The sequence below is a fragment of the Oculina patagonica genome, chromosome 1, assembly GCF_052425735.1.
Source record: "Oculina patagonica isolate OP01 chromosome 1, crgOcupat, whole genome shotgun sequence".
NCBI lineage: Eukaryota > Metazoa > Cnidaria > Anthozoa > Scleractinia > Oculinidae > Oculina > Oculina patagonica.
Window position 1 is genome coordinate 45,248,322 of NC_135758.1, and position 23,832 is coordinate 45,272,153.

Genomic DNA, 23,832 nt, shown 5'->3' on the forward strand with positions numbered 1-23,832 from the left:
GTTTTACTTTACGATTTTACGATATAACCGTGTAACACTGAACAGTCCTTTAGTTTTACTTGTTCAATAATACCGTTATTGTGCAGAAAGTAAACAATTTTGATGATTTTTTAAAAGAAGAATACCAACATGTGTATTCAATACCAGCCATTGAAGTAAACTAATCGATAAAACTAATAAATAAATAAAACCAAATAAATAAGCTTGTACGTCAATTAGACGGCGCCTTAAAACGTAATAATAAGAGTTACATCATTCTACTTTTCTTTGCACCTACCCTATCATATCATTATGCTATTACAGTCATTCTATATAGTGAAAAAATAAAACAAACAAAGAACATACTTTCCACGCAAGCACCTAAAATTGGATTTCAGTTCCATTCAGTACCCTAATTTCAGCACTTTTAGGGTTAAAATAGTGATCATATTGTTAACTACTATGAGGACCTTAAAATACGTTGGTCGCTTTTAAAACGTATTAAATCTAAGTAAACCAAAGCTTAAATAACTATATGTCATCAGGAACATGTAAGTTTCTTTAATATTCTTGATTTTGACTTTTTAATGCGGCAGGTACAGTTGTGCTGTTACTGAAGTCTCGTTACCTAGCCTTTACGGTCAGGCAATTCCATAACACTTGAACTTCCCCAGTGTATGGTAGCCTTGCTCATTGTAACCATGTCTAGAGGTAGCATCTCCAAACCTCAACTCTTCAACTGGAAGATGTGTCTTGTCAGTAAGGAGACCACTGTCTTCGCGCCACACAAAGTCGTTTTTGTCACAGTTACAGGCAAGATTGGTGTCTGCACATGTGTTGTTCATCCCGCATGCGCAAATCTGTTCCCCACTGCCAGGTGATGCACCTCCCCAGTATTTCATAGCATTGCCATCACGTGACACCCACCATCCAAATGTTTCGTTATCTATAGCTGAAAACAGAAGCGAGCCATAGCACTCATACTTGATGAACTGCTCACAGTGTGTGGAAACTTCAGTGAGACTCGCTAGCTGCGGATTACTCGCTTTCCTGTATTGAATGTCACGAGAGTAACACCCTGCAGGTTCACATCCTTGCACCAGCATTCTGTCTTCGCTGTCGTGACTTATGACGGTCACGCCAACCTCATTCTTGTCAGTCATGTCACAGGTGACGTCATATAAGGGCGGCAAGCCTCCATCACCGTCAGGGTCAATGACGTAAGTACCGCTTTCTGCTGTAGGGTCAAGCCTCTTTACCTCGCTGCAGGACTTTGCTAACGATGAGAAAGAAAATTCAACTTCAAAACGCTTCGAAGAATAATTCGGTGGTCGTAATCTCTACAACGTGTTTATTATCCTCAATATAAAGCTAACCTCTTTAACTTTGGGTCTGATAATTTCACACTGGAGAACTTAACTTATTTTTTCAGTGATGTATAATGATAACAAGGTAAAACTATGGTCTTTGTCTCCTGAGATTCGTATTCTGGGATTCGGTACTTAATTATCTGCTGATTTGGGAGGCTCTGTGTACCACATAATATAATGGTGATTAATGGTTTAAAACCAATGCAAATCATCCCAAGTTTTAATGATAGTAGCATAGTCTAAACCAGGCGGACCTGACGAAAGGCATACTTATCTATCAAACGTTTTTAATCAGAACGCGCTCTATTTAATTTTCAACTTGTTCTGTTTTAGTTGACACGATACGTGCTTTTTGCAACTGCCAGTTATTGATATAAAATTCTTATTCCTGACGAAAAGAAGAACGTTTCTTCAAAGTATGAACGAAATTACAAAAGCAAAATAATGGAGAATTCAATTTCGTATAGAATTTTTAAGAAAAGAAGGAAACAAAAAGAAACCCCCAGCCAACTGGCCCTAATAGGAAGAAAAGATGCCATACCTCGAAGACAGATTGTCCCTGGAAATCCCGCGGGACAGATACAGCGAAAACCTTTACTGGTGAATCCAACTTGACAAGTAGCGCCACTCAAACATGGACTGCTGCTACAAGGATTCTGTTAAAAGGGAAAGTTATATCATAGTAATTCCGAAATCAAGACCCGGACAAAATATTATAAACCATTGGATGGGTTTGCTGTATTACTGATACATTAATCATTGAAGCCACAGCTATTTTGTGACAAATTAGGACTCAATTAATTTAATAAGGAGATAATTTAATCCAGCAAGTAAAGGATAACGTTATTAGGAATTTTATTGAAGGAAATAAATAGTTCTGTCCAATAATGGTGACAATGATAGCACCACTTTGTAACAACGTTGTTGTATAAAGATGTGATCGAAGTGAGAGGGAAAGGGGAGATAGGGTCTTTCCTTGGTTAAAAAGTAGGGGAGTAAAGGTGGGCCATTTCAGGACACTTCTTTTAATCTGAGTTTGGACTATAACTTTTAGCTTCGAGATTTCAAACCTTTTTAAAATTAAACAAAATTTGATACATTAAGAAAACCTCAATTTGGTGTGAATTAAAAAGTCAAACAACAAACATAATTTAACCGTTTAAAAATTACCTCAATAGCTAGGAAAGTGTAAGTTTCCCTGTCCTTAATGAAGGACAATTTGTTTTCATCACTGGCGCTGTTCAACTCGCATATATATTTCCCTTCTTCTGATGCTCCGAAATTAATGGACACACAGTTGGGTTCCATATAACACATCAGTCGGCAGGTCCCTTGATTAGGTACCTCCTCACTTCTGATCACGTGACCTGTCATTGCCTTGTTTTCTGTTGGCTCCTTGAACATGATGATGCGGCATTCGTCACCTGTATAAAACAAAAGGAAATTTAGAACGAGTCTTGGAAATTACAAAACTTATTTGCATACTGCGAAATTATACATATGACTTGTTTCCTGTTTATAGAAATCGATTAAATCGTATATCTATATTTAATTATAATTCGCTGAAACTTTTAAACATTATTTCAGAAAATAGTTCACCAAAAGGGTCTTTCTAACGAAATAAAAGAAGATTCGAATTTTCAGTCCCGTGTCAGGTTGATGATATTTACAGACGCTCGCTCTCAAACAGCAATCGACATATGTGACTGTTGGCAATATATTTTTACGTAACAAAATAGAGAAACTTTCAAGCAATTTCGATGTGTGATTGAATTTGTTTAACTCTGTTTGCCTGAGCCCGTGCCAGGCTGCAATAGAAATACTTCGGCCCGAGCCGTTGGTAAACGGTCTGACAGAGGTACCCGTGCAGCTACTGTATTGACCAAATCTTCTCACTCGGTACTAATTAAAGAGCCAATTAATGATCTTATGTGAGATTTATTGAAACCCAATTCACTCTCACCCACGGTTGCAGAAAATGTAACACGCAAAATAACCAAGCAGGAAGAAACAGGCCGTTTAACCAGAAAAGTTACGAAACTAAAATAAACTTAATTATACTAACCAGTACAAGCCAAACCATATGGAAATATGATTCCAAATGAGATGAGAAGGATAGTTGCAATTTTACGCTCAAAATGATTAGACATCTTTTTCAGACTGCTAGTTACCACTGTATGCAAAACACGCTCCGGTTTCGCCCAGTATATAGTTTCACTTTTGACAGGAACAACGTTAACTACAGCAGGTGCTTTCCCAAAAGAAGGCAGTTAAATCTTACTTGGTTACTAAAATCACCTAGAAAGCCCCAGAACTCAAGGTAAAAAATCATCGACTTTTTACTACTTTAGATTTTACGCAAATTAAAGAAATACTGCTCTTTACGTTCCACTAGTTTTAATAAACTTTGATGGATCAGTGCTACAAACATTAATCACTTACCACTACAAAAATGGTATGAAACAAATGCCCAATCATAATAAACAAATTGTGGTAATTTTCTTGACGTCATTGGTAACCATAGCAACGGTATAACCTGTTAAGACGCCCTTTATTTCAGCTTTAAGTGCTCATAACTCAAATACGAAGTTGGTGATCCCCATTTTTATTATTGAATAATGATCAACATGTTAAGATACAATTTTTTGCAAGTTAAAAAATTTCACCGGAGCGGTTTCAGCGCCACCTTAAATTTTCGAGGCTTTTTCTTTCGAATACACTTACTCTAACGCATATGAATCGAATAAACATTCTCACAAACAGGAATAAAAGCTGTTAGGTAAAAATTGATTATCCATTAGCTAATTTGACACATCCATTAACACATCGATTCAATTGTATCATGCTTTGTGCACAATGTATAGTGCAAACACTAGCCGAATAGCGAATTCTTAAAAAGTTTGCTTTGCGGATATTCGCTCAATATACTTTAACCATTCTAAAGAAAGAAAACAGTGACAGCAAACTACAAAAAAGCCTTGGTAAAATATTTTTCATCAGTTTTTCCTTGCCATCGTGATGAATATTCGTGCCTGTATTCACGCCAACTTCTACGCAAAATAAATTATAAATTAATTATTAAAAATCTCCTTAGACTATTTGTTCAGTGTTTTCATAATTATACTTTTCTCAGGCATACATCACGAGAGGGGCCATAATTTATTAAATACCTGCGGACTAGCTGGTGGCATAATAGAGATGTTTCACATAAGACCACTCCATATGCTAATCATCTACTATTAGTGAATTTAGTTGAATTACCCAGGAGACCAGGTTTAAAACAAAGTAAAATGCACTTTGTTTATGTTCAAGACGATCATTTTCTTGTCAATTGAAATGAAAGCGTTCTATTTTGCGCAAAAATGCAACGGGCAAAAAAGGAAAGCAACAACAACTAACGGCTGGGCCGTGACTCGCAGACTTTGATAACAATTTCTTGCGAACTGTGATTATGTATGCGCTCATGTTTCGTGCTACCTCACACAAAATCATCTTTACTTCCGAATCATTTGACATAATCCCACTGCGGGGAATCACGGTTAAATTTTAATGAAAAATACTTTCAAAACATCTTACGCTTTTTTAAGTTCACCCAACCTCACTTTTGCGGGAACTCGGTTTAAATAGAGGTATCCAACTGCTAGATCGTTTTTTTTTTATAACGACAATTAAACAATCTGCCCAACACAGTTCTGTTCACTTTGTCCAGGTAACGTGCATACACATGCGCCAGTTTTTCCCCCGAAATCAGAGGAAAACCTAATCTCGTACCCAGATGTCTACTTACCACGGTACTCCGAGGGTTGAGAAGATCTGGGTACGAGATTAAGGAAAACCATATTTGACAGCACTTTTGAAAACGCACGCACACAGTTGACGAGTTCAACTACGCGACCGAGTACTAAAGCAGAATCACCGGAATAACTTAAAAAAAAAGCCTAGTTTTATAGCCAGTGTCTACTAGAAGCTAACAGCCAAAACATAAATCGCTATCGGTTAATTATTCCTAGTATTTTGTAGCTGTTTATTGAATTGGTGTTGGATGCAATTTATTACAGCATTTATTCGCGCGCTTGGTCGCGTAGTTGAATTCGTCATTTGAGCGAGCATTTCTAGCGCGCGCGTCACAAGAAAGTAACGCCACACTCCGCGCTTTTGATTGGTTTGTTCTGAGCATGCACATGCAAGTTATTCTGGACTTTCTCTTCTTGCACCTGGGTTTAACCATGGATAGTTATTTACTATCCATGGGCGCGGAAGAGAGATTTCACGGACTGGACTAGGTAGACCTTATAAGATGTTGGAAATCGACAAAAATAGACTTATTTAATGACCATAGAATGGGAAGTCGAATGTGAGGTTAAAATCACGGATGAATGGCGGTTGCCGGATGCAAGATCACACCTCTAGGGGAGTGCTAGCGTTTTGGAACTCACCAAATCAGATATACGAACTGCGGATGTGTATACTTGTGCCGTAGAAAACCTAAAATAATGGTCCATTTTTATTACCAATTGCTATTTTAGAGCACTGAAACTGTTGACAAGCGTCTTTGGCTGCTGATGGTTACGATGGAAATGGATTGCAACTTGAAAAATAGGTCACCAAGGGTGACATGAGTCTAATGCCGTATGGCATAGTGATACAGATTGCGCGGTTTTCGTAAGCCGGTTAAAATTGGTTAGAGGTTTGTGTTCGGGAGTTTAATTTGAAATGCTTATAGCAAGCTAGGGGCATCGTGGATGATTATGGATGAAAACGAAACAGTCATAAATGTTATATGCTTCACAAAATTTAAAGTATGAACAGGAGTTGATGTTACTTCTTCCGTATTGTCCGTAAAAGCAGAAACGATTAAACATTTGGACAAGATTGCGTGACGATTTACAAAAAGCATGTTCATTACAACAAGGGTTGAAGAACTTCACATCGTTTTCTTTCAGATTTTTCACCATTTTGATGATGACTCTTGAAACAGATTTTGCAATAAAAGCACTTGAAATAGTGACTGTTACTCCATTGTACTGTAAGCACTTAGTGACAGATTTTCCTAAAAACGGGTGTAAATGCTCACGTCAATATAATGATGACCTTTTGAACGCTGGAAACTAGGCAATTATTATCGAGCTACCATACACAGGAGCGAAGACTGTTTATCATGATGTACAAATTTCGCGAATCATCACTTCCATATCAATGTAACCATTTTATGATTTTTCTAGTTGTAAGAAGAACTTAAGATCTCTGAGAGTCGTAAAAGCATGAAATTCGATTTCAGTGTATGGCAAAGGCCGGGACAGTGTAATACTGCAAAGCGGCCAAACAAACGCATTTTGATTTAGTCGCGTAACTTGATTTACATTTATCCATGTACATCTTTTATTTTTGAAGGTTTTTGTTTGCACTGTAAAGAAAAAATTGGTCAAAATTCGAATGACTTAAATACAAAAACCGAGGTAAAGTTTTCTATTTTTTAAAACAAATAAATATTTGGTCGCATTGTGTAAATAAACGCGAGTCGCCGTCGAAATATTTTTTCTCAAAGACGTCTTGCTTTTTAAGCAAGACGAAAACACAAGTGCTTAACTGAACTGAAAACGAAGATTTATTTTCACAAAAAGCTTACAAATGTCTTAACTGGAAAATTATTTCGTCCTGTTCAAGTGTTGAATAATCGTGACTTGAGAAAGAACGTTTATTTATGCGTGGGAACACGTGTCGCTGATTGGCTGTTTTTAATTGAAACTAATCATGCGTGTCCGTACGGAGTCCGTTCTTGCAGCTGATCATTGTTTTCTACATTACAGCGAACGATTATCGATCCCGAACCATTCCCTTGGGATTGCTAACAGCTTTTTTCATATAACAAAGAGTCTAATGCGCATGCGCAAAGCGCACGCAAGCATTAGACTAAAAAATTGAGGATAAACTTTTCAAGTTGTTTCCACGTTTCAACAAAATAGATATTTATAACCGTCGTTTGATTTTTCTTTGCAAATAAAGGTTATATCTTCCTTTAGATGTTCAAAGATAATGTTTTGCATGGGTTAAGTTGCCTACCACGCAAAAATCCGCCAAATACCCGTTACGTAGCTTCTTTAAGACAATTCAAGAAATTGCAGGAAACCTCAAAATTTATATAACACTGAACAGTCGTTCAAATACTTTTATTGCATATTAACCACACCACTATGTTAATAAATAGGAATGAAAGTAATAAAACAATTGCGCGGAGTTTGACTTGTTACGACGTATGAAAACGTGACAGTAAGAACAGTTTAATAAGTATACTTATTTCCCACCTTACAAACAAATTAGTCATAGTATTCGTTTAATATAATGAATGAATAGTTTTCTGTCTTTAGAAATATTAACTTAAATTCTGTAACCAGCTGAATTATATCAATATTGTTTAAAAGAACTTCACCACTATTTAGTAAATTTGCAAAATAAATTTGATGTTGATAAATGACATACTGCTAAATATCTCGAACATAAAAATTTAATTTTCGCACACAGAATCCCAATCGAAACAAGAAAGCCATGTTTAGAAATTCCCATTATCGGTAGCATCAGAAACTCCTTTACACTTGTGGGTTTATGAGAGCATTTATCTAGTTTAATTCAGTTAACAAGCGATCTCTTTTCTTGTTCATAGACCCAATGCAAATATGGCGGCTGTTAATTTTCGGCTCCCAGAAAAATCATTTGTCAACAAAATTAACTTACTCTAACTTAAAGATAATGTCAAAGTAAATCAGTGTATGAAGTTTAAAGGCTATAATTTCATCTAATGGTAAGTTAAAGAGGCATTTACATTGCCAAAAACATGAAAAACGAGGCTAGGCAGGTCAGGGTGACTTTTTCCATACAAATCTCTTAAATGTTAATGAGTCATAACTTTGAAGCCATTTACAGTGCGGCTACTGTAACCGGGGTCACCCAGACAAAGTTAGCTTCAGCCAATGAAATGTCGAGTACAGAACAAAGAAATTTCAACTTCTTCGTTCGCCACGAAAACAGATCGATACAAACTTTGGCCGTATGGCGGCGCTGAATTTTCAATTAATTTTAATTGCATCCGTTTTGAACTTAAGTGGTTGTGACAGCAACATTTGGAAGGTAAATATTAGCGATGTTTATGTAAGAGAAGTTCGAAACTGTGTAAAAACGGGGGAAGAAACGACCGTATCGTCTGTGTCAATGGTGCGTGGCGGAATTAAATTTTCAAATTTTTAAGGTGGCTCTGAAACCGCTTCGTAGAATTTTTTTTAACTTTGCAAAACATTGTATCTTAACATGCTGATCAATGTTCAATAATAAAAAATGGGGGTCACCGAGCTCGTATCTGAGTTATAAGCACTTAAAGCCAAAATTAAGGGTGTTTTAACAGGTTATATTGTTGCTATAGTAACAAGTGAAGTCATGAAAATAACCACAACATATTCACCATCATTAGGCATTAATTTCATACCATTTTTGTAGCCTCAACTGATAAAGATTTGTAGCACTGACCCGTCAAAGTATAAGAGCTGGAAAGTGCTGGAAACCGTTACCAGCCACCTTAAGCAAGACATCCCTGAAGTAAAAAATTGTTGTTACAGCTAGTACGAAAGTTAAGTGTAAAACAATGAAATGTGAAAAGAAGATGGTGTTTCTCTTGATACAACGTCAGTTAAATTTGATTATTAGACAATTTGGTACCTTAATATGGAATTTAATGAGGACCTCAGCAGATGCAACCAAACATTTTGGGTAAATAACTGTTCGTAAAGTCTGTAAGTAAAATGTCACGTCGAACTCTCGTGATATGCAAAATATAATGCCTGTTGTTTTTGGAGAGGTCAAAAAAAGTTGTTTTGGGCGCGAGAAAACAACAACAACAGCTCACAAAGTAATAAGATTTTGTTTCCTAAAAGTTTCTGCCACTAAAATATCCAAATAGATTAAACTGTGTTAGTTTACACAAATATCTCTTTAAGAGGCACTAAACAATATCGGCAAACAGAATAACATTCCAAGACGTTTACTCAAAATTCCTCGTTGTTTGCTCCTGCCTCAGTTTTACCTCTCGTCTCTAATTTGATGCCACTGAAAAGAACGCTTATGCGCTATTTTATCAGCAAAGCTGACGATTGCTAAATCACACATTTACACCTTAATTACCTTTCTTTGCTTTTGAAATAAAAGAAAAGAAAATTTGAGTAGAGGGACATGCCGTCAGAAATTATTCTTTTAAATATTTCAAATTTCCCTCGTCCTCGTCCAGTTTCCAGGGCAGTGTTAAAATACTTTACAGTTAGGCAGTTCCATAACACTTAAACTTTTCCAGTGTATGAAAGCCGCGCTCATCGTGGTCACTTGTAACGCCAGTATCTCCAAACCTCAGCTGTTTAACTGGAAGATGTGTCTTGTCAGTGAGGAAACCGCTGTCTTCACGCCACACATTGTCATTCTTATCACAGTTACAAGGACGACTGCTATCTGCGCATGAGTTGTTAATCCCGCATGCGCAAATCTGTTTTCCACTGCCAGGTGATGCTCCTCCCCAGTATGTCATATCATTGCCATCACGTGACACCCACCATCCATATACTATGTTCGGGTTAGCTGCGAGCAGAAGCGAGCCATGGCACTCATACTTGATGAACTGTTCACAGTGTGAAGAGACATTGGCGAGACTTGCCAGCTGCGAAAAATTCGCTCCCTTGTATTGAATTTCGCGTGAATAAGAGCCTGGATCTTCAAATCCGTCCACCAGAGTTCTGCCTTCGCTGTCGTGACTTATGACGGTCACGCCAACTCCATTCTTGTCAGTCATGTCACAGGTAACGTCATATAAGGGCGGCAAGCCTCCTTCGCCGTCAGGGTCAATGACGTAAGTGCCACTTACCGCTGTGGGGTCGAGTTTCTTTAAGTCGCTGCAGGATCTCGCTGATGATGGGAAAGAAATTTAAACCTTAAAAGACCTCAAAGTGTAACTCGGTGGATTATTTTTAGAGCTTCTTGTATTATAATGTGAAAGATGATTTCAGATTCTTCAATGTTTTGTCCATTTAAAAGTGGAAAACTTATCTCCTCAGTGATAAAAAGGGATAAAGAATCAAAAGCCCTCTGGGCTAAGTGTCTCGTGACTCTTTTCAGAGTTTAATTTGAAAATAGACCGCTTTTCACGTCTATTTATCGCTTGTAAAGATATCGAAAATTCAAAAGCGTGCATCTAACATAAAGAAACATTTAGACTCCTCACCCCTAAAATTTGAACTTAAACTAAAGCTACTTTTGTCGCTCGATAAAAGTTGTGACATTCACAACACGATATACGAAACTCTTGATTCACTTGTCAATTCAGAAACCTTTGTCGTGAATGCTTGCGACGAACTTCACGATTTCACACTTAAAGATAAAAACAAAGGTTTATTCCAACTACAAAAGGTTCTCACGCGAAAGGCTCATTACATGCTTAAAAACAAAGTTTTGAAATCGATGCCTTAATGGTATCCATTCCGATCACTATCACGGTAATTAAGCGTCCATCTTGATTCATACTAATTGATCGTTGCTATTTCTGTCAGGCGGATAATGTTTGTTAAATTGTCCAAGCAGCCGAAAGTAGGCTTGACTTAAATTCAAAGTACATTCAAGCATGTAGCCGTTGAACAGTTATAGGACTCCGATAACAGCAGAAACAGAATACAAACAGAAATGCTTGAGAAATTGCTCTGATAAGGTTTCTGAATACCCGATTCCCTCTATAGCGCGCGCCTGCAGGGAATCACGGTAGTTGTATTCATCAAACCATGCGCGAGACTCAGCAACGATGCACATTGCTAAGTCTCGCGCATGGTTTGATGAATACAACTACCGTGATTCCCTGCAGGCGCGCGCTATAGAGGGAATCGGCTATTGATTGTCGCAAAATATTATCTGCTCAAGTAACGCAACCCGTGACATGTAACCCTTAAAATATATCTATAGCGTGCACGTAAATTTAATTAACCAAAACATATGTATTGTAAACAAGAACCGGGTGAGACATTGATTGTTATCAAAAGTAAATGGACTCGACAATTTAGAGATAAGGCCTTTTAGCAAAGCCGAAAGGATCTCTAAATAGAGCGTTATCTCTCTCTCCAGAGAGAGTCGTGACGTTCACTTTGCAATTTGGGTGTTAAGTTTTGTCTTTCTTACAGCGACGAGTTGACCTTTGGCGTGTGTCTTCGTGACAGCTGAATTCCCACACGTTTTAGGGTAATACTCGAATTGAAGACACGCAAGGAAAATAATGTCCACGGGATCTACCAGTTTTTTTTGAAGTAGTACTACAGCCGTAAACGTAAAAAAAGAAATAAATTTTAAGAACAGTAAAGCGTGCCTGTATTTTTACACAATAAGCCCTTTACAATAAATACTCCTACCCTACAGTTTGATAAACCAGCGCGTTAGTTGCGACCTTTGTAAAGAAACATTATCTGTTCTTTGATATGAAATTCCGGCGGCCTCAGATCACAAAGCAAATGTTGACATGGCGGGAAAAATGTTGACATGGCGGGAAAATTCGGCGGCCTCAGAAAGCAAACACGCATGGAATGCACCTCTCCCCCTGTAGAATTATCTTGTCGTCATGACAACGTCATGACGTCACGAGACAAAAAGCAAACGTTCACCTGGAAAATTCACTCCTAAATTATTTTATGATGCCTAATTGAGAAAATCGAATAATCAGTTGCTAGTTGAAGTATTTAACAAAAAATAGTAAAAGTAATGTCCATCGGCATTTCTATGTGTCCAGCATCATTCTCAAGAATAAGAGTTCGTAGAATGTCAAAGTTGTTAGAGTTGCAATTTGAATATCCTCAAGCGGCATTCCTGTGTGCTTGATGTCATTGAAATTAATAGAATAACTTCGCGCAGATCGAACTTTTTTTGATGACTTATGAACAAAACGCTATAAACATTTAGGCAAATAAATTTATTTAAACACTTTATGAGTAGCAAAAAATTCCTGTGCAAACTGGTTTTTAACTCCATCTTGTTACATTTATATATTCAATGAGCATATTCGCTTTAAAAGTTATTCAAATCATCCAAGCTTTATATGAATGTACTCCACGTCTGAGCTATTCGGAGCTGATTAAAGAAATACTTGTTATATTGTAACTTGTTCTGTGTTAGGTAATTCGTCACATTGGTATTGACGATCTTTCTGTAATTACCAGTTCATAGCATTAACGTTACTTTGTAGTGTGGATGGCTATGGTCGAAATAAAAGGACGGTAAAAAAAGTGAAGTTATGCGGAAAATTTCCGACAGACAGTCTGGGGATATATTCGACTTGGGATATTCGTTCGGTTTTAAAGAAAAAAAAAGCAGCAACAAGACAAAAGCTAGCACAAAACTGACAACTGGACGAGATGTAGAGAAGAGTTACAATACCTGGACGGCAGTTTGCTCCTGGGAATCCCGCAGGACAGATACAGCGAAATCCTTTACTGGTGAATCCAACTTGACAGGTGCCATTATTCAAACATGGGCTGCTACTACAAGGGTTCTGTTAGAGAGAAAATTATAGTAAGTCTATAAAAAAGATCCATACGTTTTATGGAAAGAATGTGATGGATGTGCTGTAACACTTGAAACATAATTGTAGCCACCGTTATTTTCCCACTCATTTGGCCTCAGCTGTTTTCTGGGTACATAATTTAAGTCAGTATGTGTCCAAAGGATAAAGCTTAGTGGTACAAAGCTTTTTCTTCTCTTGGCGTTGAATCAAAAGAGAGAAAGGGGGAGAGGGAAGGGAGAGTGAGGGGGAAGAGAGAATGAGGACATTCATTCAATTAAAATAGGATGGCGAGCGTCGTGATTACCTCCCTTAGATCCGATTCTGCAACTGGCAAGAAAGTTTAATAAAAGGTGATAGAAAAACATATATTATAGCAAATGTTCGACTTTAATTAACATAGCTATAGCAACTGAACATAACTTCGTCAAAAAATTACCTCGATAGCTAGAAAGGTAAAAGTTACCCTTTCTTCAAGGAAGGACAATTTGTTTTCATCACTGACGCTGTTTAACTCGCATTTGTATTTTCCTCCTTCTGATGGTCCAAAATTAATGGACACACAGTTGGGTTCCATATAACACTTCAGTCGGCAGGTCCCTTGATTAGGTACCTCCTCACTTCTGATGACGTGACCTGCCATTGCCTTGTTTTTCATCGGTTCCTTGAACATGATGATGCGGCATTCGTCACCTGTGAATGAAAAAATTTACAATAAAGAATTTTCTTTTTCTAGAAATAAATGAAACTATATAGGTATATTTCAGAAAAAATTTGCAGTGTAAGTAAAACTGAATGAGAAAGTTGAGATAAAGTTTTGCAAATATGCTCGAGAGCAAATTACTAATTACTAAATTAAAATTAATACCTCAGCTCAATATGTCTAGATAAAGCGTTAGAAAAACTGAATATTGGTGACATAGGATCATTGGTTTCACGCCGGGTTAAACTAAAAAATAAACTCATCTGCTTAGGAAGATTTACGCCCAAGAACTTTAGACCAGCTTTCCCAGGAGTTATACGTTATAAGATTCGAGGTGCTTTTAAAAACGTGTACAGGTTTAGCAGTAGTCAATCAATAAACGTTCACACAGAAGTACCCGTGCAAACATCGGCCGAATGTCCTCACTCGACATAAATGAAAAAGACCATGGAACATCGACATGGGAATGAGGGACATAAACCCAACATTCATACTGCACGTTTTAGCCCGCGCAATCTTAAATATCTAACACGAAAAAATAATTAAGCATGGTTACGAAGCCATTTCGTATGACCAGATAAACTAAGAAACCAGAATTAACTGAATGATACTTACCAGAACAAGCGGAAGAAAACGGGAATATGATAAGAAATACAGTAAAAAGGGAAGAAAAAACACTTGCAGCCTTACGTTTAAAACTATCGAAACGAGCCATTCTTGACAGTGCGTAGCTACGCAGTTAAGACCGTATGCAAAACACATAACGGTTTCGTGCATTAAATACTTTCCCTCCTAGCTGGAACAACTTAAAAAACAGCAGGTGTTTATTGAAAGAATGAACAGTAAATCTTACTGCAGTCATCAAAACCCTAGCAATGTCTTATTAGTCGATGATGATTTTAAATTCGTAAATATGCCAATTTGTTGCTTTTTCCATCCAGAAAATTCAGCAAAAAGCTACGAATCGCAAAGTAATTGAAATTCAGGCCAAAATTTGTAAACTTGCTGGAGGCTAGTATTTTGAAACAAACTTGAGTTCTTATTGTAAGTTTAATACATGAAAGAGTTTTATTTCTTTGACACTTGGACATAGTATTTTTTCTTGTGATAGAATCTTCAAGGAAGGGTTGACTTCCTTTTCTTAATTAAAAAAACATTATGAAAATACGACTCGAGCAGGGTGGAATGGCGACAGGGACCTCCCTACCAACTACAAACTAACCTTTTGCCATCGGCGTATCAGCAGGTACTTGGTAAATTAAGCCAAATTAATGCCCCTCTCTTCCAGCATGTTTCAGCAAAATGCAATAATGAAAACAGCAAAGCTTTTATAATTCATCACTTTTGTTAACAAATTGGCGTGAGTTCAGGCACGAATGCTCATCACGTTGTCAATATAATTTAAATAATAATTTATCAACGTTTCTTTTTAGTTTGCTTTTTTCTTTCTTTAAAGGTTCAAGTCGGTCGCAAAAAACCGTGATACATCTGTGTTTTTCAGCCAGTTTTTAAGTAATTTATTCGCTATGGCTCGTCATTTTTTCGCTTATTTTAAAAATAGCTTATTATCCTGTTTGCGGGTACATATATTCAACCCACACCGTAAAATAACTCTTTGTTATGATGTGGAAACGTCTCATGGGGACGTTCATCATCCACAAATTACATCCAGTGAACGAAGAAAAGTATATTTTTGTATATGTGCATTAAACCCAGAGGCCCTAGCTTGTTCGGGAACAGTAGCTTCAGACAAATTCAGAAATATCGGTTTGCATAACAACTGATATTCTATGCTATTCGCTGAACGGCTGAAAGCAGCAGCGTTGCTCTTGCCGTGAAGTTGAATTTTTAAGTAGTAAAAAAACTTTCGTTGATAACAAGTGAGTTCTAAGGCCTCAGAAACAAAGTTAGATCATTGTTTTGAAACACCTGCTGTAGTTTAAGGACTCTTTAAGTTGTTTCTGTAAAATTAAAATTTAACCCGCGTTTAAATTCGCTAAAACTGCAGGTATTAGATAAATTAAGGCAAATTAATTCCCTTGACGTCCTGTCTTGATCCAGATAAAGCAATGAAGACAAAATATTTTACAGTTTGTAAATAATATATATCATAAGTCTCATTTGCATAGAAGTTGTCGTGAGGACACACACGGATATTCGTTATGAAGACAAGAAAAATATAGATTATTAAGATATGTCCCATGTTTTTTTTTTAATATTTTGCTGGTTTCTGTATTAAATGAATATTTGTTTCAATCTTGAAAGTAGAGTTTCTGTAGATCTCAAAAAAAACTTTTCCGTTAGGTAATATCAATATCCAAAATAGCTTGGCAGTTTGGTGGGTTTGACGCACGCGCGAGGGGCCTAGTGTCAGACTAGTGGCCTAGGGAGGTGAATATGTCGTAAAATTGAATAACTGAGTAATGGGTTTGTCAGATAAACAGCCACTGTTCTTCGGTTGAAATAAAGGTCATTCGCTTTTTTCCATGTAAACACTGCCCACTTTTTACTTGCCTACCAAGGACAAGTCAGGAGATGCAGAACATGCGTGAAGCTGGCAGGGCTATTTTTCGGCCCAGGTCATTATCATTCAATTTTCTTTCTGCCATAAATTGGTAAAGAGAGCATATACCTTGCCTTCGGGACAGCATGCTGATGTTATCTCATATGAACACGATAATATTTTAACAAGGGAACAGGCAGGGCATGAAGTGAGACTTTCGTTTGCTAACCGGGCCAGCCCGCTTATCATGCTCACAGGAAGAGGCCGTTATTTGACTATGTCCGTTGCCTAAGTAAAAATGCTCAGCTAACAAATTATCACTCAACTCTAAAAAGATAATGCGATCGTTATTACAATAGTCTAGCCTAGAACCGAGGCGATGCCTACTCGGTAGCTTATGACGTCAAGATTTTGTTGTGACGTATGACTTCTTCCCGGTATCCTCCTCCAACCTTGTGTTCGCGGAGTAGTCTTTTCTTTCCTTTTTTACTCAAACCTCTGGGCATGACAACGCTAGAACATAGACGTATTGAACAATCTCTAATAATACTTTTTAAGTGTTTTAAAGAAAATGGCCCATGCTATATCACCAACTTATTCAAGCCCCGGGTCACGCCATACAATCTCAGAAGCAGCGAGCTAAACGTAGAACAATGCCCTTACAATAGTAGACACTTCCACGCCTCGAATTCTTATGTTTTCTCTAGAATTTGGAATCAGCTACCACCGGCAGCCAAAAATGCACCAAACGTTACAACTTTATTAACCATCTATAAATTCAATAAACTTTGGTGACTGCCAATGCAGTTCTTGGTTTTAATTATTCTTTTACAGACATGTATTTTTATCGTATTTTAATATTGTATTTTTAACGCATATTTTTAAGATTTTAATAGTATAATAATATTGTATTTTTTAATATATAGTTTTTAAACATTTTTTTAACATGTATGTCAAACACTTTTATCATGAGCCTCTGGCTCGGGAGACTGGGCAACCACTCCCCGTGCTTTTGACGTAAAATAAATTACCTTTACCTTTACAAAGTAAAGGTTTAGCCTTTCCCAGTTTCTTAACTTAGAAGGCATTTGAACGGTGCACTGCTACCATTAGACTCAAAATGTATAAAACTGAACAGCCTTTTGCAATTACTTTTGTTGTACAGAAATAAAACACAAAGATTACTATTTCGATTTATTGACAATAACAATACTTTAATTAATAAGCAGTCTACGTACATGGTTATATCTAAACAATAAATAATAAACAAAATCAAATAAATAAACTTGTACATGTAGCAAACTACATCGCATGAAGATGTTGTAAAGACCATATTGTTATTAGTCTTCGCTATTTACAGTTAACACATATCAAAACATTAAGCTATTGAATCTATTCAATATACATGAAAACATCAAAATAAACAACAATCTCTCTACACAAGGTTGTAAAATTGAATTTCAGCTAAATCAAAATACCCTTATAAGAAAAGCGGTGAAATTAGTTTGGCATCTTAAAACGAAGTTTGCTTCCTTTAGAAAGATAATTTTATTTATTTTTAATGTAGTTAGACTATCATGCAATCCTAAAAATGCCAATCAACACAAAAAGATCACGCGCAAAAATTCAGTTGAAAAAAGGAATTTAGCCAGTGCAAAGAGAATGCCTTGTCTTCTTCTCTGACCTTGATTTTTTGTGCCATTATTCCATACTTAGTCTGTGTCATACTTTTTTTAAACTATTTATTGGACCTTTGGCTTTGACATGATTTAAAGTGATATTTCTATTGTTTTGTTTTCTACGTTTTAGTTTCCTAGCTTTTTTCTTTTATTATTTTTTCCAATCTTAACGTCCTTAAAATATCTAAGAAGTCAATCTTCGATTTTTTGCCAAAATACACCATAATGATCAAATATGACCAAAGTTTATTTTTAACTAGTAACTAAGTCACAAAGGTTACCATAGCAACGATTTTCGTTTTCTTTTGTTTTCAAACAAGCCTGATTTCTCGAAAACTATATTGTCTCTTGGTATTCATTTTTTGATATTTTAAGGTATAGTGGATTGACATGCTGTTAGCGAAATTTTAGAAAAATCTGTAAGAGCGTTTTTCAAGAAAATCAGGCTTGTCTGAAAACAAAAGAAAACGATAATCGTTGCTATGGTAACCTTTGTTAATTGAAAACCAGTCAAAAATAAAAAGATAATTTTAATTTTCAAAAAAAAAAACACCCTAGGACACCGAAAATGTTTAGGTTTACTTTTTAAAGTTTTTGTTTTTTTGTTTACTTTTTAAAGTTTTTGTTTTTTTGTTAAAGCTTTAACGATGGGAAAGAATTCTGGTTCCTAGGGCCTTTTCTCCGTGTCGTTGACAAGCTGAGACAGAATGGAAGACAATGGGAAAGAGAACTTATGAAAACTATCAGGTGTAACTTTTTACAATCAGGCAATTCCATAGCACTTGAACTTTCCTAGTGTATGGTAACCTTCTTCCTGAAATCTCTTGATTCTGTCATAACCCGTATCTCCAAATCTTAGCTGCTTAACTGGAAGGTGAGCCTTGTCGGTGAGGAGACCGCTGTCTTCACGCCACACATTGTCATTCATATCACAGTTACAGGCAAGTTGTTCGTCTTCACATGAGTTGTTCATCCCACATGCACATTTACCACTACCGGTTTCTGCTCCGCCCCAGTACTTCATCTCAGCTGAATCACGTGACACCCACCAGGCATGATTATTGTTACTGAATATCACTGAACCTTTGCACTCATACTTGATGAACTGTTCACAGTGTAAAGAGACATTGGCGAGACTTGCAAGCTGAGAAAAGTTCGCTCCCTTGTATTGAATGCTGCGTGAATAAGAGCCTGGATCTTCAAATCCGTCCACCAGCGTTCTTTTTTCGCTGTCGTGACTTATGACGGTCACGCCAACTCCATTCTTGTCAGTCATGTCACAGGTGACGTCATATAAGGGCGGCAAGCCTCCTTCACCGTCAGGGTCAATGACATAAACACCGCTTTCCGCTGTTGGGACATGCTTCTTTAAGTCGCTGCAAAACTTTATTAACACTGTGAAAGAATTCAGTAAAAGGAAAAATTACCTTCGAATTATGAAGCTTTTTCAATGATTATGCATCCGTAGTCGCAATTAGGTGCAGGCCGTTTCTGTTAGCCGACCAACAGAGATGACAAGAGATGTCGAGAGGTGTCTTGACTATAATTCAAATGTACGTTTGAACTGGAAGGTTTTTTTTGGCTCACGTTTGATACATTTAAGTGAATTACACAATAGCGAAAAGCTAGCTTTTGCACTGTGCTTGGTTAGAACTTAAACATTCTCCCGTATTTTTCGCGATGGAACTGAGATGGATACCGGCTACAATAGTTACATTACCACTGCAGTTAGCTCCGGCGAATCCAGGGCGGCAGGCACAACGAAAACCTTTACTGGTGAATCCAGCTTGACAGGTGCCGCCGTTTAAACATGAACTGCTGCTACAAGGATTCTGTTTAAGAGAAAACGTTAAATTGAAACTGACATTAAACTGGTAGAAAACACTAGGAATTGTGACGTCACCATAAAAACACTGAGTCGTGACTTAAAAATATAAGTCATTGTAGCAAATGTTAGGTTGTTCGAGAGCTGGTTAACATGAATAACGTCAATATAGGCTACGAATTGCACAAAGTTTAAACCATTTTTCACTTTGGCGTCTGCTAATTTAAAGCTACTACTTGAAGTTAACGAACTTGAATAATGACGGGCAAAAAATAAATATATAAATAACGTGACAAAACTGTGTTCACCATTTAAAAAATAGATTTAATCGAAGTTAATCTGTGATTATTTTCATGTAAGTCCTTGCACCTCTTTTCTTCCGTTAACCAAATTTTGACCAATGAATATTCGTTTTTAAATTGCAGTACTAGGGAGGAGGATCTTAACTAAAAATGATTTGGACAATGTTTACTTCGGTCTTCTTTTGACAATTACTGATGAATGCGGTTTAAATAAGCTAAAAACGAAATTGGAATCTGCGTAAGATCGCTGGCGGAAGTTACATTTTAGCTTAGTTTCATGAAGAGGATCTAGTACCTTCCAATTTGACCATGAAAAAGTTACCTCGATAGCTAGGAAAGTGAAAGCTTCCCTTTCCTCAAGGATGGACAATTTGTTTTCAGCATTGGCGCTGTTCAACTCGCATTTGTATTTTTCTTCTTCTGATGGTCCAAAATTAATGGACACACAGTTGGGTTCCATATAACACATCAGTCGGCAGGTCCCTTGATTAGGTACCTCCTCACTTCTGATCACGTGACCTGACATTGCCTTGTTTTCTATTGGTTCCTTGAACATGATGATGCGACATTCGTCATCTGTGGAAGATACAAAGGGAATATTATAACTCACACCAAAATACCTTTTTGTAGTTATCAGAAATTACTATTAATGTTCATGAGTTTTCAACTGGTACCTATACTCATTTATTTAGTTATTATGTGCTTCTTTGCCTTGTTTCCTTTTTCATGCTTTAGTGCGAAACAATCTCCTATGTGTAAAGATTAATTATTTTTACTCAGCTCGATTAGCTTTTTAGTTATCCAGAGTAAATTTGCCTAATTTTTGTATTAATTTGCTATGTTTGTAGTTTTAATCTAATTTAATTTTGGTAATAAAGTGTGTGTTGTTGTTGAGGAAATTGAAATGTAATATGCGAGCCGTGTAGGGCTCCGTTTATAAATGTCTCCGTTCTGAACAACGTTTTTAAGCGGATACGTTTTCAGTGAAAACGATGAGCTTTTTCAATCGAATCAGTGTGAGCAATAGGCGAAAAGAATCAACGAAGACGCATTAGTATGGATGATACCTGAGAGAAAATACAATTTTGGGAGTGAATAATAGAGAGCAGTTGCTTCCTTATTAAACTTCGAAGTTGAATTTTGAGATAACAAATAAAATAAGGAGATGCGACCGGAGAAATAATGGAATTTACTGATCTGCTGGTACATTTCTTTGCTTATACGAGGAACTTTCAGTCTCTGTAATTGTTGTAATAGTATCCGAAATGACTCCCTTGACCTTATTTCAGAGAGTCTTCACTACCCAATCAAGAGTAAATGACCGAAAAATCTGACCAAGTTTGAATTATTTTTTTTCCCAAAAAATCATAGTGACGATGTACCTGCCTTTTGACGAAAATATTTATATTGGTAAATTCTTTCGTCCATGCTGCATTTAAGGATCGTTTTATAGGCAAAATACGAGTGTAAGATGCAGGCGAGAACTAATCACCCCAAACACAGAGAAAAAGTCTTCAGCGATGATTTCTATGTGGAATCGACGAAAAGAAAGCCGGCCGCAACCACGGACAATTGACCTTCTTAGCTAAAAAACGTAAATGTAATAATTAAACTGACATAAAATATACTCACCAGTGCAGGCACAACAAGATGGGAACATGATTCCAAATAAAACGCAAAGGGTAGGAACAATAGCTATGATTCCATGCCCAAAATCATTCGAAGAAGCCATTCCTCTGAACACTGTTTAGCCACGCAGTTTAATGCTGTATGCAAAACACTCCGCGGTTTCGCCCATTATGTAGTAGTTTCTCTTTTGGCAGAACTACAGCAGGTGGTTGAAAAGAATGTTAATAAATTTCACTATAGTGGTTAAATCCCTTGTATTGTAGAATTAATCACTGACTTTCCAACGTTCTTATCATAAATGCGGAAAATATCGATCGCGGGAAACATTTTGCGACACACTGTGATTACCCCATATCTGAGTTATGGCACAAAGTTATGTTTGCGTGTTTTTTTGGTTTGTTTGTTTTTTTTAGCGTGCGAAGTCGGTAAAAACTACTTGTCTCGCCAAAATAAAAAACATGTTTACATAAACAAATTTAAATGTCGTGGAAACACGACCGCACAGAACTTATGGACGATTCCACACTTAGCTTGCACTAAAACCTTGAATACTTTTAGGTCAGTTAGTCTTCCTGTAATTGAACATCTGAGGGCCTAACGAAATTTGTTCGTGGGACAATTCAATTTACGGTTAAGTAGCAGCCGGTATAAGTCGAACAATACAGGATAAAGAGCAAGTACTTATTCGAAACAGGATCCATGGTTAATTATCCAGGAAAACTAATCCCCGTCCACGAAGAAATAGTATCCATGGTTAATTATCCTAAAACACTAATCCCCGTCCACTCAGCTATTCAACACATGACACTGTTAATACCATTATTTTTTTTTTGCTATGTATGAAATTACCATGGGAGTTGCACATTCAAACGCAAAGCAATCCCAAGCGGCAGAAAATTGTGCTGAATTTGAAATTAACAACACTCGTCCGACAACAAAGAAGAATTAAAATTTATACGTGATGCAGGTTTGCAGAGCGACGAGCCACTGGGAAAGCATAATTACCTAACCTTTTGTTTGAAATTTTTTAAACCGTACGAACAAAACACGCGGAAACTTGGCACGAACCTTTAAAATATCGTGTTCTACTAGAGCTAGCTTGAAAATAATGCAAAATCGAATCGGATGTTTTTCTTTTTCGCAAGTTTCCAAATTATATATAATTAATTTCTTAGTTCGATTTTCTCAATATTTTGGCGTAAAATTATCTAACTTTTATTGATTGCGAAGATTTGTTGTAAATCTCCGATCTTTTAATACCTCGCTTAATCGTCACAAATATTACTATGATTTTACATTATGTTAGGGTTCCTCTGTCAGGCTTTAAGAATTTTAAGAAATCGCTTAATGTTTTCCTTAAGAAAAACGCGTTTTAAAAAGTGACCTGTAAGAGCCATATATACCCGCGGAGCAGCTTATGTTCAGTTTTTTACTTCGCCAAGTACTGGCACGGGCTGTAGGAGCCGAACAGTGGTAGTCACACTTGAGAGAATTCAGGAACGCGCATTAAGAGTTATATTCAGATCCCACGCCGAAACCTATAACGAACTCTTGGGACGGGCAGATTTGCCCACACTATATAATAGGCGTTTACAAGATACAGCAACGCTTATGTATAAGGTCAAGAACGGGCTTGCGCCAGACAACGTCTCTGCCCTTTTTGTCTGCAAAGACACTACACACTCGCTTAGAAACAGTGATTTTGTCTTACCGCGTTTTGATACTAAACGCTACGGGAAACATTGTATCAGATATCTTGAACCACTTCTATGGTCAAAATTAAGCAAAGACCTGAAAAACTCGCCGACTGTGGCTGCATTCAAAACTAAAATTAGAAAACTCAATCTATCGGACTACGTGGACAACAATAGTAACTGTTGCAAACTCTGTTGCGCTTAAGACATGGTAAATATTAGTTTTTAGTTTTCAGTTAAGTATTTTAAATATTTTTAGCTTAGCATTATTAATAGTATTTTAGGTATTTTATCATCTTTGAAGGCGTCTAGTTCATCTTCTGTGTACGCTACAATTGAATCCATGGTCATGCATTGTTGCGGTACGTTTGTCGGTTTTGCTTACGTCGTGAATAAGTCGTTTGTAAGGTGCCGGTTGTTTTTGACATCTGTTGATTGGCGTCTGTTCTAAGTTTATGTACCAGCTTTCTAGAGTCAGCCGTTGAAAATAGTTAGTACTGTAGGTCAAGCTTACAGCAGAGTCCCAGTCGATTTTGTGATAAGTAAGTCGCTGGTGTTCAGCAATGTGATTGTTGACATCACCATTTC

General features: G+C 36.9%; 2 protein-coding genes across 3 annotated transcripts; both read right to left on the bottom strand.

The window, feature by feature from the left end:
• Positions 1–620: 620 nt before the first annotated feature.
• Positions 621–3,561, bottom strand: LOC144650957 (contactin-associated protein-like 2). Its single transcript, XM_078510804.1, has 4 exons — positions 3,415–3,561; positions 2,520–2,773; positions 1,891–2,005; positions 621–1,255 (listed from the first exon to the last, which is right to left on the bottom strand). The coding sequence occupies exons 1-4, from the start codon at positions 3,497–3,499 to the stop codon at positions 621–623; spliced, it is 1,089 nt and encodes a 362-aa protein (XP_078366930.1). The 5' UTR covers positions 3,500–3,561.
• Positions 3,562–8,963: 5,402 nt separating this feature from the next.
• Positions 8,964–21,666, bottom strand: LOC144633951 (neurexin-4-like). Of its 2 annotated transcripts, none has more exons than XM_078492882.1 (4): positions 21,554–21,666; positions 13,349–13,602; positions 12,786–12,900; positions 8,964–10,283 (listed from the first exon to the last, which is right to left on the bottom strand). In XM_078492882.1, exons 1-4 carry the CDS (start codon positions 21,651–21,653, stop codon positions 9,649–9,651), a joined length of 1,104 nt encoding a protein of 367 aa, XP_078349008.1. In that variant the 5' UTR covers positions 21,654–21,666; the 3' UTR covers positions 8,964–9,648. The 2 variants fall into 2 exon arrangements, with proteins under 2 accessions (XP_078349008.1, XP_078349017.1); XM_078492891.1 differs by lacking the exon at positions 21,554–21,666 and adding an exon at positions 14,228–14,326.
• Between the last annotated feature and the right edge of the window lie 2,166 nt (positions 21,667–23,832).